This window comes from Pongo pygmaeus, chromosome 8, assembly GCF_028885625.2.
Source record: "Pongo pygmaeus isolate AG05252 chromosome 8, NHGRI_mPonPyg2-v2.0_pri, whole genome shotgun sequence".
NCBI lineage: Eukaryota > Metazoa > Chordata > Mammalia > Primates > Hominidae > Pongo > Pongo pygmaeus.
This window is the reverse complement of record NC_072381.2, coordinates 72,224,739-72,242,585: the sequence shown is the minus strand read 5'-3', so window position 1 is coordinate 72,242,585 and position 17,847 is coordinate 72,224,739. Positions and strand designations below refer to the sequence as shown.

Genomic DNA, 17,847 nt, shown 5'->3' with positions numbered 1-17,847 from the left:
GGAAACTGAGGTGCTGTTAAAAGAAAACCCACAGTGTCACGGAAACCAGGCATCAGCAGTAGCAGCCTCTCAGCAGGACAAGGGGCCAACCTAGAGTCCCCTTTTGCTGTGGTGACTCCAAGAACTGTGATGGCTCACCTGGGGGAAGGTTCTAGAAGCTCCCAGCAGCAGCACTGCCACCCTCAGAATGCAGGTCTTCACCAGGCAACATCACATTAGGTAAGAGAATGCCCCTAGTCATTATGTGGATAGGTGCTTATACCAAATACCAGGGTCACAACCCTTGCAATAACTTGACCCTCATCCTTGACACCTCTGGCGAACATTACAAAGCATTACGGCTACAAGCTGTGTTATTCATTTCCAGTTGCCATGAACATACTTTGTTTTGGACTGAAATGTCATGCACTACCCTGAAAGTCATTTTTTACTTGATTGGATGTTTGACATTGCCAATAGGAACATATTCCTTTTATTTAAAAATGACTTTTGGCTGGGTGCAGTATAATCCTAGCACTTTGGGAGGCCGAGGCGGGTGGATCACTTGAGGTCAGGAGTTCAAGACCAACCTGGCCAACATGGTGAAACCCCATCTCTACTAAAAATACAAAAAAATTAGCCGGGCGTGGTGGCGGGTGCCTGTAATCCCAGCCACTGGGGAAGCTGAGGCAAGAGAATCGAATCGCTTGAACCCAAGAGGCAGAGGTTGCAGTGAGCTGTGATCAAGCCACTGCACTCCAGCCTGGGCGACAGAGGGAGACCCTGTCTCAAAAAAAAAAAAAAAAAAGAAAAAAGACTTTACATTAGAGGAATACCATTCTGCTAGTAACATGATTATACTTTTAAAATAGATGAAATAAATCAGCCATGACTATAACAAGCCAAACTCCGTCCGGCATACAATAGCGGCCAGGTTCTCGGGAAGATCACACCATGCGGGCAAGGCCCATCCCCAGGGTCCTTGGTTCTCAGCAGAGCAGCCTCCAGTTTTAGGGGCATCATTGTTCAGGCCGAAGAGGGACACTCTGCTTCTGGTGCACAAATATACGTGGTCTCAGAGTCAGCACGCATGGCGGGCCCCTACCCAGGGCCTCGGTGTATTGTGTGGCCTGGGTCCTGCGCTCAGGCGTTCACGTGTGATGACACTGAGCCCCCTCTAGGCACTGGAAGGCAAGGAGCCTACAGCTTCCCCTGATGGACGAAGGGGTCCCTTGGATTTGGCTTCCACCCATGCGAGGAAGTGCAGTCAGCACTTCCCTGACACTGTGGACATTGCCAGGAAATACTTATCATAAACTAGGTGGGCTTCATAGATTTCCAGTCAGTCTTTCACCTCAACCCCACACACAGCTCTGGAATACAGCGGACACACGTTTCTGTTACAAGTGCTGCCCCTAGTGGCCACGGACCCTTGCTACGCCGATTCCTGGGTTCCTGGAGGGGCACAGGGCGCCGATGGGCGGCGTGGGGACACGCATGGCTCATGACTGAAGCTGCAGCTGCCTCAGGCAGATCCAAGGGAACTTGCTCCCCTGGGGAGTCCCACAGGGACTTCCCTCCAGCTTAGCAGCCACGGGGCTTTATCAACTCTGTCACCATTGGGAACCACGTTTAGGGGAGTAAACAGTAAAACAAAGGAGTATGACAGAAATTGTGAGACAAGGCTGGCCTAATTCAATTTCACAGCCCGCTTTTGAAACCCCACTCACTGTCTGCAGGGCATGTGGAGATCATCAAATGGCAGTCCCTGTCAAGGAACTATACAATCAAGTTCAGTGGTTCTCAACTCATAGGAAGTCCTAAAATCACATAAGCATAATAAGCCCCTGCACCAGACCTACTGAGTCAGGACCTCTGGGGGTGGGGCCCAGGCACAGCTATTTTTTAAAAGCCACAGTAGGCCAGGTGTGATGGCTCACGCCTGTAATCCCAGCACTTTGGGTGCCTGAGGCAGGAGGATCACTTGAGCCCTGGAGTTCAAGACCAGTCTGGGCAACATAGCAAAACCTCATCTCTACAAAAAAATTTTAAAAATTAGCACATGCCTGTAATCCCAGCTACTCGAGAGGCTGAGGCACTAGAATCACTTGAACCCAGGAGGTGGAGGTTGCAGTGAGCTGAGGTCGCACCACTGCACTCCAGCCTGGGCGACAGAAAAAGACTGTCTCAAAAAAAACTAAAAATAAAAAAAAATAAAAGCCACTGTATTCATTTCCTGTGGCTACTGTAACAAATTACCACAAAGTTCGTGGCTTCAGACAACACAAATTTATCTTCCTGCAGTTCTGGAGGCCAGAAGTCCACAATGAGTTTTAAGAAAGGCTAAGATCCAGGCGTTGGCAGGGCTGGTTCCTTCTGGAGGCTCAGGGAAGGATCCCTTCCTTGCCTTTTCCAGCTTCTAAGCTGCAACATTCCTTGGCTCCTGGCTGCATTGCTCCAGTCTGTGTCTCCTTCATCCCACGGCCTTCTCCTGCCTTTGAGCTTCTTGCCTCCCTCTTATCAGGCCCCAGGCTCACCCAGACAGTCCAGGATCATCTCCCCATCTCAAGAGCCTTAACTTAATCACATCTGCAAAGTCCTTTTTGCCATATACGGGAATACCCACAAGTTCCAGGGAGGAGGACATGGATGTTTTGGGATGCCATTACTTTACCTACCACAGCCACCAGAGAGGATCTGACGTGTCCCTTTAACTAGGAACCATTGTGAGGAGGTAGCCCAACCCAGGGACTACTTGGCAGACCATATGAAAATGACGTGTCAGAGCAGCATTAAACGCTTCTACCCAAACCTTGTGCTAACTGTGCAAAGCGATCCAACCCAGCTCTTGCTCTCTGTTAAACATAGTCACATCAGGAGCACAGGATGCTGCCCAGCCAACGTCTCTCTCACTGCCTTATCTCCAGATCTAACAGGTACCTGATGAGGTTAGGCTATAACCTAGGAAACCTTAGGAAATAACCCGCGGCATTTTCTCGCCTATGTCCCAGCCGCCGTCAGCCAATCCAGTGGACTCGCAGCCAAATTTGTCATCCACTGTCACATCCCTCAGTGGGGCTCCGACAAATGTGAAGAACAGCTTGAAGAGACCATCAAAAACTGCCTGTCAGCGGCGGAGGACAAGAAGCTAAAGTCCGTCGCGTTCCCGCCTTTCCCCAGCGGCAGGTAAGATGCAGTTCCCCTGAGCTGATTCCTCCAGCTTTTTCCCTGGAAATCAGCTGCTCCCCACTTACATCTGATCTAGGTGTTACCAAGGGCTGCCAGCACAGCCAAGTATGCTGACCAGATGACGGGGCAGGAAACCCGGTCTTCATCCTTCAGAACCCACGGGGAAGCGAGCCCACTGGCTCTTAGGCAGCGGGTCTTCCCCAGCTGGGGCCAGCCCCACTGCCTCCTTGATGTTAAAGCCCCAGAAGGAAGGCAGCCCAGGGGAGGAGCGGGAGGCAGAGGCCAGCTGGTGTGTTATTTTTTGAGAGCCTTCCAGGTTCAAAGTCCATATTTCCACCAGCTGTCCATGTCCAGGACACATGATCAGAAAACGCCAGGCTCGAAGGCCTTGCTACTCAAAGTGTGGTCCATAGGCAGCAGTGACCAATGTCAGAATGCAGAATCTCAGGCCCCCCCATCTCCGACCCCTGGCTCCAGAATCCCCAGGGAATTCCGTTGCTGCTCTGGGAAACTGCAGAGCCAGGAGTTCCAGGCTTTGATGAATACACCCAGAGAAGTGAAAATCTGTCCCCAAGTGATTGCTGAAAAGGAGGCTGGGCGATGACTGGATTGTCACAGATCCCAGCTGGGCATTGTTTCAGATACGTAATGAGGATATCTCCTGTCACATAAAACATATCCTTTCCCTTCATGCCCCTAGCCAATCTATTGCTTTAATTTTGAACACCCTCTCATCTTGAGAGCTGCCTTTTATAATATAGCTATGGTTTATAGCCGTGTCCTGGGAAGCCCAAGAGGAAAATAATGAGGCCTAGGTTCCTGCCGTAATCGTACGTCAACCTAGGCAAACAGCACTGAGTCTCAGCAGTCCAGGCCCAGAGATGCTGTGAGATGCATTCTTTCATCGGTGGAACCATGGCAGTGCTGTTCTGTGCTGGAATACATGCGAGTGGGAAGAATCCCTATTAACAGGCCCCTCCTGGACCTGCTCCAGGGGTCTCTGTGGCTGACCCCTAACGACCACTCTGGCTGTGTCCCTGGAAGCTGGTGCTGTGGCCCAGCCTGGTGGATGGCACTATCAGTAGCTCCCTGGAACCTGGGGCCTTTAACAAACTTTCATCAACCCTGCCATGCCCGGAGTCACGATGCTGAAATTACATGGGCCTGTGCCTATGAAATATTAAGTGCATAAAAAAGGACTTATGAAGACAGGTTTGGAGCATACATTTTTGCCCTTTACTAACCAATCGGGTTAGTACATAAACCAGTTTGGAGGGAGCTAATAAAACTTCTGTTTGCTTTTTTGAAGACCAGGTATTTTTAATACTGAATGGCTAGCATTTTTAAAGCCAAGCTTGACTTGGTCAGGTGACACAGATTCAAATACAGGGAGCTGGCACAGTGGCTCATGCCTGTAAATCCAAAAGCTTTGGGAGGCTGAGGCAGGAGGATCACTTGAGGCCAGGAGTTCGAGACCAGCCTGGGCAACATAACAAGACCCATCTCTACAAAAAATTAAAAACAAAAAAAAAAATTTTTTTTTATAGGCACATGCCTATAGTCCCAGCTACTTAGGAGGCTGAGAGGCAGGAGACAGATAGCTTGAGCCCAGAGGTTTGAAGCTGCAGTGAGCTATGATCACACCACTGCACTCTAGCCTGAGTGACGGAGCAAGACTTTGCCTCTAAAAAAAAAAACTAATTAAAAAAATTAAAATAAAAAATAAAATACAGGGCACTCTTCACTTCGCCAGCCCTATGACCTTGACTAAAATCATTGTGCTTGGCAGGGCACGGTGGCTCACACCTGTAATCCCAGCACTTTGGGAGGCCGAGACAGGCGGATCACCTGAAGTCAGGCATTCAAGACCAGCTTAGCCAACATGGTGAAACCCCGTCTCTACTAAAAATACAAAAATTATCCAGGCGTGGTGGTGCGCACTTGTAGTCCCAGCTGCTTGGGATGCTGAGGCAAGAGAATCGCTTGAACCCGGGAGGTGGAGGTTGCAGTGAGCCGAGATCGCGCCACTGCACTCCAGCCTGGGCAACAGAGAGAGATTCCATCTCAAAGCAAATAAATTAATTAAATTAAATTAAATCATTGTGCCTCTCCGAGTCAGTGTCACACCTATAAAGTGGGGGCAACATGCCCCACCTGCCACCCCCAGGCTGTCCCTTTGGCTAGGGTCAAAGGATATCATGCACGGACTAGCCCTGCACAGAGCGAGGCCCCACCCAGTAAAAACAAAGGCACTTCATGCTCCCATGGGTCCCAGGGACCAAAATGACATCAGCTCTTCCTTTGCTTTGGCACAGAAACTGCTTTCCCAAACAGACCGCGGCCCAGGTGACCCTCAAAGCCATCTCAGCCCACTTTGATGACTCGAGCGCGTCCTCGCTGAAGAACGTGTACTTCCTGCTCTTCGACAGCGAGAGCATCGGCATCTACGTGCAGGAGATGGCCAAGCTCGACGCCAAGTAGCCGCCGCACTTTCCAGCAGGGATCGGAGGACGACCCAAGTCCCAAGAGTGGGGTTTTGCTTTTTAAAAGGAGAGAGGAGGGGTGATGGCGGGGGAGTGGAGGGCAGCCGGGCAGGTCCTGCCGGCGCAGGGGGGGCCTCTGCCCTTCACACTCTCCTCCAAAAGAGCCTCCATCTGTAAGGAAGCAGGTCTCCGTGAGGGGTTTCTTTCCATGTGTTTTCCTCCTGTTGTTTTAGAACTTTTTTAAAAAAACAGACCTCGTTTTAGATTTATAGCATTGACTTTTACACACATTCACACAAGAAAAAGTCCTTTCAAAATTCTTAAATCTTCTGTTCCTCCTTTTTCCAAGGGAAGAGGGCAAAAAGTGGCCTGGGCTCTGTTGGTGTGCGTGTTCCGTGGCGGAGAGAAGAAAATGGGAAAGACATCTCACTGGTGCTTTTCTCTTTGTTTTAGTGCCCCCCGCCCCCACCCCTATAATATCTGTAACTACTCCTAAAAAGGTTTTGCTTCAGGCTTTTTTTTTGGTTTCATTTTGTTTTTTTAAGAAAAAGAAAATGAAAGGAAAAAAATAAAAGATCCAGTGTCTTTCTTACAACATATTCTTTTATTGCAACATTTCCTCAGTTTGGAAAACTGTGTCCCCACACGTAGGTCCTTCTAGAATATTGTAAGTCAATAGAATAAGGCCTGTCGCTCACACACTGGGATTCCCACCTCACTGGACCCCAGGTCAGATAGCACCAGGGCCTGTGTTTCTCAGGCCGAAGGTCCTGCCTCCGGAAAGGTGGGCTTCCCTTCGTGGTCCATAAAGACAGATCCTTGGATGCAACCACCAGGGGAACAGCCATCCTCCAATAGAGGCACACGACTCACTTAGGCCTGGGCGACAGCCCCAATGGGATGGCCTGAGAACCCCAGAGTGGCTGGTGTCCCAAGGACTCTGCCCGAGTACCCAGAGGCCACCATCAAAAGGGAGCAGGGAGGGGCAGGGTGGGGAGGTGGGGCCTGAATTTCTTCAGAGGAACTCATCAACCACTTCTGCTATGCAGATTTAACCCAGGCGGTCCAAGAGGGGCTCCTCTGGATTGGAAGATCTCTCCCAAATAAAGGAGTCATTTATACACCGTAACATAGTTGGTGGCCGACATTAGTGCCCAGCTGGGCCTCCAGACAAGTGACCCTGGGGTTGGCCAGGAAACCAGAAGCACGAAACCACAAAGTCCCTTGAGGGCCCTCTCCCCATTCCCAGCATCAGCTGGAGTTTTGTCACTTACAAATCTGCCCATAAGTAACCTAGAAATATGCTGGGGGTCACCCGCAGAAACCCCGTCTGCTCACTAATGGGTAAGCAGATGGCACCCCGCAAAGAGTCACATTATCTGCCCTTCCTTAAACACCTCCAGTGGCTGGCAGGCCAGGCTGCAGTCTCAACCCCTGCTGCCCGTGTAAAAACGCACTCTGTCAGGGTGGGGTAAGCAGAAGGGAACATTTATCTAGCTCTTTCTTCTTAAGTGAAACCTATGGTATGGAGTTAGGATCTAAAAGTGGAAATGTGCTGGCTGCAGTGGCTCACGCCTGGAATCCCAGCACTTCGAGAGGCTGAGATGAATGGATCACCTGAGGTCAGGTGTTCGAGACCAGCCTGGCCAACACGGTGAAACCCCGTCTCTACTGAAAAAAATACAAAAATTAGCCAGGCATGGTGGCACGCGCCTGTAGTCCCAGCTACTTGGGAGGCTAAGGCAAGAGAATGATGTGAACCCAGGAGGCGTAGGTTGCAGTGAGCTGAGATCGTGCCACTGCACTCCAGCCTGAGTGACAGGGCGAGACTCTGTCTCAAAAATAAATAAATGAACAAAAAAACAAATAAAGTGGAAATGTAGGAAGGCCATGAGGCTTAAGGAGTACAGGGATTATGCACCTGTTAGCAAATTGAAAACAAGGCTCCTGTGAAGTCCCTGGTTCTTGCAGAATGTATGGGCTCCCCGACCATGTGATGGCAGAGATTTGGGGTACAGGGCATCTCTCCACCTCAGGTCCCTCCTTTGTTCTCAACGTGCAGCTCTCCTTCCTGCCCTCACAGACAGACACTGGCCACCAAAGCCCAGCTCTCTGCCCTGCTCTGAGAGCTCTAAATGGCACACGTCATGACCACAGGCACGTGCACACGCATACACATCGCAGAGGAGGCAGGTGCAGAGGGAGGGCTGGCTGTGGCCTCCCCAGCACCATGCAGCCAGCACGCATGAGCCGCTCAGCCAGTACCACGGCAAGCACACCTTCCAAACCCAGAAAGCATCCTCTAAGGGGGGTATTTGTTTAATGCCTCTCTCTCTCCCATTTTTGTTTTATACAAGTTGCATTTCTAGCCACCACATCATTGGCATCTTATTCCAGAAGAATAGCATTAGTTCTAGCACTTGCCAGGCGGGTGCCATGCGCCAAGCTGTCTGTATGCCCACCTGCTGCGGTAGCTTGTCTCCCGCCTGGCCTCTCCATCAGGGTGGAGACTGCCTCATGGTTTTCCAGCTCGTAGAGACGAACAGGTCCCGGCTCTTGGTCAGCCGAACCATGAGCCGGCCCACATAGAAGCCACTGATTTGGCCCACGCCGTCATTTCTCCCCATGGACAGGAGGAACGTCAGTGCACCTGCAAGCAGAGACACAGAAACAACCAGAACCTCACTGAACCCCCTGGGGCTGCACCTCCCAGAGTGCCGATCCTTCCCGGGGCCTTCGGACTCAGGGCCGGAAATGTGAAATCGCTTTAGGAAGGTGGGTGAGGCCCTGATTTTTTTTTTTTTTTTTTTTTTTTTTTTTGAGACAGAGTTTTGCTCTTGTTGCCCAGGCTGGAGTGCAACGGTGTGATCTTGGCTCACTGCAACCTCCACCTCCCGGGTTCAAGCGATTCTCCTGCCTCAGCCTCCCAAGTAGCTGGGATTACAGGCATGCACGACCATGCCTGGCTAATTTTGTATTTTTAGTAGAGACGGGGTTTCTCCATGTTGGTCAGGCTGGTCTCGAACTCCCGACCTCAGGTGATCTGCCCGCCTCAGCCTCGCAAAGTGCTGGGGTTACAGGTGTGAGCCACCGCGCCCGGCCTATTTTTAAGGAGCTCTAAGGGGATGTTTCCATCACCAGCTTGGAGAGTTTGTTCTAGTGGCCAGGTATGGCATAGCCCAAAAAGGCTTCCCCATGTTTAACCCCAAACTCTCTTAAAACTGCAAAGCACATAGGGCCTCTCTTACCTGGCTTGTAGGCCTGGAGAGGTCGCTGCTTCACGGAGTTAACGATATTGGCCACGGCGATGTTGGCGTGGAGGCCGGCAAGATAGGCCATCTTGGGCGTCCTCACATCGGCACAGTCACCAATGGCGTAGACATTGCTGTGGCCCTCCACCTGGAGGTGCTCGTTCACTCTCAGAGCACCACTGCTGGCCAGTCTGCTCTCTGCCAGAAGAAATGACACCGAAACCAAGACACTGAGCTGCTGTGTTAAGTGGCCACCAGGAGGAGGAGAGGGCAAGCTCTAGACGCTGGTCAATAGGTGCTGGTCAGGTCGCCCTCCTGAGGCATGACCACCCCCTGGAGGTGCCTGCTCTAGAGGCCACCCTCCCACCTAATTTATTCCCCCCTGAAGTCTCTACCTCACAACTCTTCCTGCAGAGGCAAGGTTGCTGATGCCAGAGTGGAAATGGGTCAAAATACCAACAGGCCTCCTTTTAGAAATGTATATAACTCTCAACAAGTTACAATGATTAGCTGAGTCTTGAATTGACTTTTGAATATAAGTGAGATTTTAAAAATAAATGCAGGCCAGGTGTGGTGGCTCATGCCTGTAATCCCAACTCTTTGGGAGGCCGAGGCGGCCAGATCACTTGAGGCCAGGAGCTCAAGACCAGTCTGGCCAACATGGTGAAACCCATCTCTACTAAAAATAGAAAAATTAGCCGGGCTTAGTGGCATACAGCCGTAATCCCAGATATTCGGGAGGCTGAGGCACAAGAGTCACTTGAACCCAGGAGGTGGAGGTTGCAGTGAGCCAAGATCACGCCACTGCACTCCAAGCCTGGATGACAGAGCAAGATTCTGTCTCAAAAAATAAAAATAAAAAACAAAACTGAAGCATTAAAAATAAATGCAGAGATTTAATAAATGGCAAACTGCTTTTTTAAAGGGACTTTTAAAAACTTGTATTTGAAAATACAACATTAGGACAATTTGGTATTAAATTCTGGGATCTCTGTCCATTATAAGCCCTCAATCCTACTGCTACACACAGCCTGGACTGGCTTCCTTTTCCTGGGATTGGATCATTACTTCCTGCCGGACACAAGGCAGGAGCTCCTTGTCAGGGAAGGGCATTCGGGAGTAAATGACAGGGACTTGAGAACACAAAGCAACCACCAGGCCTGGCCACTGAGTCTCCTGCTCACAAATGGAGGCTTAAACACACATCAGTCCACCTCTGCCACCTCCAGCCAGCTAAATACGCAAATACCGAGTTTAAGAAACGAGGCCATGTTACCAACCCCACTCCCCAGTCAATCCAAGCTCAAGAGACCAAATGTTTTGATCTGGGTTTGGGGGCAGCAGCACGCCTGCCAAGAGAGAGGAAGGCCTGACCCTGAATTTCCTCTGTCCCCAGGTGAGGGGGAAAGAAACACCACCAATCTTTGTCATCTCTCTGACGCCTGTTCCCATCTCTTACCACTAGGGGGCGGCCCTAATCTCACAAGATTCTGGTCACCTTGGCCACCTGGGGCCAAGCCATCATCACAGCTGAGGAGAGCTCAGCAACGGTGAACCCTCACTGAATTTAAAGTCTGAGCTGTTGGGAAGAAAGGGGGAAGACAGCAAGGTGTGGACTCCTGGAGGCAAGCACTGCAGGACATTCAGAGGGTGCTGGAAAGCAAGGAGGCACGGGGGAAGCCCGGCTGGGCACCTGCTCACCAAACGTGTTGCGGTAGGCGGAGCTGTTGATCTTGATGCCGGTGCAGAGAATCACCAGGTTGGTGGCCACCTCTGTGCCTTTGTCCGTCTGCACTTTGATGTACTCTCGATACTCGTTGAGAGGCAGCTCCTCCAGATTGCTCACCCGCTCACCTAGAAGGGGGTTCATGACCAGGAGGCTGGTGGGGACAGGGACCCCATCAAGCCTGGACCCCAAGCCAAGGCTGACCCTGGGGAAGGCCTGGACCTCTGGGGCCCAACTGGGCAATGGCTGCACCCTGTCTTCCCACCATGCCCCTCCCTCAGTCCACTCTATGCCCCACAAAGCTGACCTGGACATCTGGCCCCGAGGGGCCCAGCTGGAGAAAAGTTCCAAGAAGCCCCTAGAGGGAAGCGAGGCTGTTTCCCAAGAAGTTCTCAGAAAAGCTGTTTAATGGAAGACCTCAGACGCGCCTCTTATGAGTGCCAGCCGTGCCATCCTAACTAGGCAGGACGAGCGCTCCAAGTGCACCACGACAAAGGGGAAAGCCAGAGAAAGAGAAGCCAGCTCGCTACACTCACTGCCTAAAGTGACAGTGACGGCAGCACTCCACAGCCAGTTACCAAAAGGAGGCTGAGGCAGCCATGTGGGCCCTTCACAGGACAGGTGCCTCACCCTCCCGCAAACAGTGAGGAGGCTGGGGCCCCGTGCAGTGAAGTATAGGGGCCACAGAGCTGGAAGAGAACCTCACCCTCCAGCGTTTGCTGGGTGGGTCTCGTCCCCTGCTCTACAAGAAGGCCACACTCCTCACCACTCTCAAAACATAAACCAATAAACCTATTCCCTCGACCACAGAGACATCCTATTTGGGGCAAATCCTTCAGATGCACTCAAGAAAAATCATTCAGCAGACAGGCATCCCACCATCTGCACTGCATCCAAAGCAATAACCAGGACATGGAAATCCTGTAAGTACCAGGCCCTCTTCCCTGCCCGGGGACGGGCACAACTTCCAGCTGGACAAGGCTCAGATGGGCTTTGATGCTCACAGCCACTTCTGAGTGCTTCATGCTCCACCCCAGGACACAGTGGAAAAGAGGGAGCCTGGGGTGGACCATAGCCACCCTCCTGCTGGAAGCAGTGACCAAGCCTCCAAGCCATATCTCACCAGGCCAGGGCAGGGCAGGGAGGGAGGTAAGGGTGCACGTACTCAGCAGCAGCTGCACGCCCTTCCGGAGGAGGATCTCCTTCACTTCCTGCCGGACGGAGGGAAGGAGCTCCTTGTCAGCCAGGGCCACTTGGGAGTGAATGAGAGTGACCTGAGGACAAAATGACCACAGGGCCTGAGAAGGAGCCCCCAAGTCTTCAAACACAAACATTGCACAAACGTCCACCTCCACTCGTACCTCCAGGTTACAGATGAGGAAACTGAAGCTCCAGAGAAGTAATCTGTCCAATGCCAGGACCAATTAGTGGTGAGCTGGGCTTAAGCCCACATGTTCTAGACTAGGACTCTTTCAGTACCCTCCTGCCACACCCAGGCCAGAGGACTACCAATATGCCAACATGTCACAACCTACACCTCACCTAGGGCCACCTGGAAAATTATCTTCAAGCATCCTTGGGCACTTATAATTATACAAGCCATGGACATTCCAACAGTCAATCAGGCTGATGTCAACATTAAAGCTTGTTTAAAATTAGTGCTTCCAGGCGTGTCTACTTGCTGTCTGGGACAACACAGGGAAGCGTCCTGGGCACCTCATGTTGCAATCATGTTCAAAGCCTGGGCTTTGATATCAAATTGCCTGGGTTGAAATCCCATCTCTGATACTCACTTGGACACCTCCCAAAGGCTCACTAACATGGGCACAATAGCCCCACTCATAGGAATTTTGTAATGATGGGCAAAAAAAAAAAAATGTATAAAGCATGTAACTCAGCACATATTAAGTCCTTAATAAAGGGTGGCTGCCACTACCCTTATTGTCTACAAATCCTAAACATGTGGATATTTTACTGAGTTACTTGAACTTTTTTACTACCTCAAACTGGTCTGACCCCTGTGAAATAAGAAGAAATGTATATATTGGTCTCTGCCCCCAGTTCCTGATGCAGAGCTCTTAAAACCCTTGTAAATTACTAAGAGAGAATCATTTGTTCTAATATTTGGTCCTCATTGCCGGTTCTTGATACAGAGCTCCTGAGATCTTTGTAATGTCCTGAGTGATGGGAGGGTCTGACACAGAGCTCCTAACTCATTGGATGTTCCCTGGTGATGGGAGCATCTTTTGTTCTAATGAAGCTACTCCTGATGGGCTCCTGGATGATCGCTGGTCACCAGAGAGACCAAGCCAGCTTAGAAGTCTGGAACTTTCAGCTCCAGGGACGAGAGAGGGGCTGGAGATTGAGGTCATAATCAACCTTGCCTACCTGATGAAGCCTCCATAAAAATCCCTAAAGTACAGGGTTCAGAGAGCTTCCAGGTTGGTGAACATGTCCACATGCCAGGACAGTGGTGCACCCCAACTCCATGGGGACAGAAGCCCCTGTGCTCAGGACCCTTCTAGACCACGCCCTATGTGCCCCTTCATCTGAATGTTCATTTTTGTCCTTTAAAACATCCTTCGTCATAAATCAGCAACAGCAAGTAAACTGTCTCCCTGGCTTCCATCAGCTGCTCTAGCAAATTATTTAACCCAAGGAGAGAGTCATGAGAATCTCTATCTTGTAGCCAAGTGGGACAGAAGCGTGGGTAAGCTGGGGACCTATGGACTTGCAACTGGTGTTTGAAGTCGGGGCAGGATCGTGGGACTGAGCCCTTGACCCGTGGGGTCTGCACTAACACCAGGTAGTGTCAGAATTGAATTTAACTGTAGGACACCCAGCTGGTGTCAGAGAATTGGTCAGTGGGGGAAAAACCCACACATCTCATCCCAGAAGTGTGGAGTGAATTGGGAGAAAAACAGTTTGGTTTTTCCCTATAGAACCCTCATAAATCAAAATGAATGAATTGTAACTTTATCAATCACTCATCATAATTTCCAACAATTTGTCAGAGAACAGCCATATAATTAAATTATCCTCTATTGATTTTTCTTTTCAAAACCAACCTGCCTTTCCCTGAAGAAAAAAGATCCATTCACAGGCCCCACGTGGCTCTCAGAAGCCGATCTGGCTTCAACCGCAAGCAAGCTCTTGCCTAGAGGACCTGTAATGACGTTTATCACTCAGCCCTTGCCAAGCCTGGACAGGGTGCCAGGATTTTCTCTTTCTTGCTAGGTTGCCTGGTAGGATCTCTGTCTTTTGAGCATGAGAAAGCAACAGGGCAGGCTGATGTCCCCTCCCCGTTCCCACCCATGGGAAACAGAAGGCAGTGCTGTTCAGTCATTCCCCAGCGTGGGCAGAAAGGGCTGTGCTGCAGGCTCCCCACCACCATGGGGCTGCTCAGAGCAGGGGCTACCATATCAGGCAGAGACCAAAGCAACAACCGAAGGTGTCTTTGTCCAAGCTGGTTGCCAGCAAGAGGTAATCAAATATACATTTGTATCACAAAGGCCTGAATTCTGAAGGCGACACAGAAGTTCTGCTTTTGCAAGGTATCGCCCCTGGGCTTGATCCTCCAGGTTGGAGCAGAGGGCAGGACCTTTCCTTGAGAAAGGACACACCCTAAGCAGCTCCGTAAGGTCAGGTGCAGCAGGATCCCAGCTCTGCAGGAAAAATCCCCTATAGAATCGCACCTTGGCACAAAACAGAAATACACACTCCCAGTTTATGTGAATAGAGCTCCAGACTTCTCTGCCCTGAGCGAATTCCTGATGTTCCTAAGATAATGCAGAAAAAAGCCAACCACTTAGAGCTCCAAGGCAAGGCAGCCTGGCCCACCTCTTTCTCAGGATATTCTGTTTTAATCTCTGCTGCCATCTCCACTCCAGCCGAGCCTCCTCCCACCACCACGATGAACCGGGAGCGCTGGACCTGGAGAAGAGGACGTGTGGAACAGGGACATATGAAACACACCTACACATCCACCTCTGTCTGCTGGTTCAGCCTGTGGTGTGGCTCCCTGGGCCAAAGGAGGGCAGAGAACCCTTTCCACGTTTTGAGTCCAAATGTGCTTCCTCCCACCCACCTCGCAGAATTGCTGTGGAAGACCGTGGATCTAAGCCTGCTCTACAAAACAGAGCCTTATGAAAACAGGAGTGGAAGGGACCCGTGAAAAGCCCCAGGAGAGGCAAGTCAGAGACATATATCAAGGGCAACATGAGCAGGTCTGGGGTGCTCACATCCTGGCTCCAGCAGCAAGTTCAAGGTCTCTTCCCAGGAAAGTCTCTTCCTAGTGACTCTCCAACTCTATGGCTACAGCCAGCAGCTCTGAGTACCCCCGTGGCCTCCCAGCTGCGGGCCTAGGCAATCCCACGGCTGTCCTTCCGTCTGCCCACACTGCCCCGTGCCTTCAGTGCACAGCTCACCTGCCTCACCATGTCCTCATAGGCCTGGATAGCGGCCTGCTGGCTGGAAATCTCATTAAACTTGCCCGGGAAGGGCCCAGTGCTGCCCGTGGCCAGGATAAGATGAGAGAAGGGCAGGGCCTGAGAGAGACCAAAAAAAAAATTAAAAAAAAAAAAGATGAGGGTAGGGCAGGGCAGGGCAGGCCTAGGCCTCTGCATCCTACTCCCGGCCTGCCAGCCGGGACAAACCAGACAAAGAGGCCCCTCTAGGCACCCGAGGCAGCCCTCGTGGGAGGGGGTGAAACCACCACACTGGTTAGCCCAAAGGATGGCACTAGAACCCGGGGAAAGACCTAAGGAAGTAGAGTTTACCTCCACGTGGAGAATGCGGGGGCAACTGGAGCCACCCAGCATGGCAGTGGGAGGGGCACCTGGAAGCAGGAGGCAGGGCTGCAGGATCGGACACTGCCCACGGGAGTTAGCTCAGAACCTCCCGGGTGTTTTAGAAGAACCCTCCTCCTGCCTCCGCCAGGAAGAAAAGAAAGGGAAAGAAAGAAAGACTGATCAGTAGTGGCATCACACCTGTGAACAGCCACTGCACTGAGAAACATAGCAAGACTCCGTATTAATTTAATTTTTAAATTAAAAATAAATAATAAAATAAAAAATAAATAATTTAACTTTTTTAAATTAAAAATAAAAAAAATTTTAGGCCGGGCGCGGTGGCTCACACCTGTAATCCCAGAACTTTGGGAGACCAAGGCGGGCGGATCACCTGAGGTCAGGAGTTTGAAACCAACCTGATCAACATGGCAAAATCCCATCTCTACTAAAAATACAAAAATTAGCTGGGCGTGGTGCCATGTGCCTGTAATCCCAACTACTTAGGAGGCTGGGGCAGGAGGATCGCTTGAACCTGGGAGGCAGAGGTTGTGGTGACCCGAGACCATGCCATTGCACTCCAGCCTGGGCAACAAGAGCGAAACTCCGTCTCAAAAACAATAAAAAAAAAATGTTTTTTAATTAAAAAAATTTTAAACAAAGAAAAGGAAATCTTGTTTGGAGCCTAAATATATAAAGTTGACAAAAACAGAGCTGCTCCAATGGGAGGGGCTGGAGGGCCTGGACTCCACTCAGCCCCTACTTTCCCCTGAACCTCCAAAATGCTCTCATGGAATCTTCCAGGGCTCTGAAACACATGGCCGGAGACTGCAGGACTAGGGGACACTCAGTAATCTTTCCAACCAGGAAACTATCTGGCCCCATTAATTCAAGAAGGGCTGGGTCACACTAAATCACATACTCATCAAGGAAAGGAATTGTGTTTCCTTTTCTCAATTCCCCCTTAGCTTCAAACACCAAGTGGGGCTGGGCTGGACGTGACACTCATCCAGAGCTGGTGGCAGCTTGTCGATGGAGCTCAAGTCATGGCAGGTGTGTTCCAGGCTCCATGATGCACATGTGAGGTGGGGGAACACACAGATGAGTGAAGGGAAACCTCTGCCCCAGTGACGTCCCGATCCAGGGGATGTGGGACCTTGTGTGTGACTTTTTGTTCTAGACAGAGCCAAGGGCTGGCCAGGCCTGGGAGTTGTCTGGGACGCCAGCTTTTAGAGCATGGGCTCTGGGCTAAAATTGCATGGGTTCAAATCCTGATTCAGCCTCTTACCAGCTGTGGGATCTTAAGCAAGCCATTTAACCCTTTAGCTTCTCTGTAAAATGAAGTTATACCACCTTCCCCATAGAGGCACGGTAAACATTCATGAGATTTACGTAAAGGCTACAAACAGGGCCTGGCATGCAGGAATTACACAAGAAATATCTGCCACCATATTCTTGTGGTTGCTGTGGTCAAGCCTTTGTTCATGGGGAATCCGCTATCTGCCCAGCACCAGGCACAGCCTGGGGTTCACAGACAGCATTCTCTTTTTATTTATTTATTTTTTTGAGATGGAGTCTCTGTCTGTCACCCAGACTGGAGTGCAGTGGTGCAATCTCAGCTTACTGCAACTTCCACAGCCCGAATTCAAGCAATTCTCCTGCCTCAGCCTCCTGAGTAGCTGAGATTACATGCGCCCACCACCACGCCCAGCTAATTTTTGTATGTTCAGTAGAGACAGGGTTTTGCCATGTTGGGCAGGCTGGTCTCAAACTCCTGACCTCAGGTGATCCACCCGCCTTGGCCTCCCAAAGTGCTGAGATTACAGGTGTGAGCCATTGCCCCCAGCCTAGCTCTCTCTTGACCCTGGAGGATCCCGCCCAGGCCCTGCAGAGGGCCCTTGAGCCAGCTGGCAGCCGGGCTGGCCCTCACTTACCTCGCCGCCCTGCAGCAGCACCGTCTGGTTCTTCAGGTCTATCCCCACCACTAGCCCCTGCCGGAAGTTGTCCTTGAAAGTCACCGAGTAAGAAATGAATGTCTTTTTGGCGAACCCTGGGGAAGGGACACAGAAGAGGTCATAGGGCAGAGCTAGGCTGCCCACGGGAAGCCAGAGTGACTCAGAACCTTTCACGAGCTGCACACCAACAGGGGCGCCCTTGACCAAAGAGTCGGGCCATTAGGTATGCCTGGGGTACCCCTACTTCCTAAAACACCAATCTGGGCCTCAGACCCTCAGAAAAGCTCAAGCTTTTACTTCTAGGGTCTCATTATAGTGGCTACTTAAGACCAAAGACCTTGAGCTTCTCCAGAGCTTGTCTGACAGTGGAATGCAGGCACTTTGCCCTAAATGGGCAAAACCACCCCCAGTCCTAAAATCAAGCCCCAGAGCAGAGACAAGACCCCCCTCACGGTGACAGCCCCAGACGGGAGCACA

General features: G+C 51.0%; 2 protein-coding genes across 12 annotated transcripts in view; one reads left to right on the top strand and one right to left on the bottom strand.

Annotated features, from left to right (window-relative positions):
- The window catches only part of LOC129006821 (core histone macro-H2A.2), a 59,658-nt gene extending 53,415 nt beyond the window's left edge, over positions 1–6,243 (top strand). The window contains exons 8-9 of the mRNA XM_054436978.2: positions 2,991–3,165; positions 5,484–6,243. Of these exons, the coding sequence (XP_054292953.1) occupies positions 2,991–3,165; positions 5,484–5,649 (341 nt within the window). The 3' untranslated portion in view covers positions 5,650–6,243. The remainder of the gene's footprint in view (positions 1–2,990; positions 3,166–5,483) is intronic.
- AIFM2 (apoptosis inducing factor mitochondria associated 2) overlaps positions 1–17,847 on the bottom strand; it is a 33,718-nt gene that overhangs the window by 6,595 nt on the left and 9,276 nt on the right. For 3 of the 11 annotated variants that reach the window (XM_054436972.2, XM_063670517.1, XM_054436976.2), the window contains exons 3-9: positions 17,350–17,465; positions 15,056–15,175; positions 14,469–14,561; positions 11,794–11,902; positions 10,604–10,756; positions 8,900–9,100; positions 8,114–8,301 (exon numbers count right to left, since the gene is read on the bottom strand). In XM_054436972.2, the coding sequence (XP_054292947.1) occupies positions 8,150–8,301; positions 8,900–9,100; positions 10,604–10,756; positions 11,794–11,902; positions 14,469–14,561; positions 15,056–15,175; positions 17,350–17,465 (944 nt within the window). In that variant the 3' untranslated portion in view covers positions 8,114–8,149. Of the gene's footprint in view, positions 1–6,236; positions 8,302–8,899; positions 9,101–10,603; positions 10,757–11,751; positions 11,903–14,468; positions 14,562–15,055; positions 15,176–17,349; positions 17,466–17,847 lie in introns of those variants that run through there. The other 8 variants (XM_063670514.1, XM_063670513.1, XM_063670516.1 and 5 more) reach the window with 5 other exon arrangements.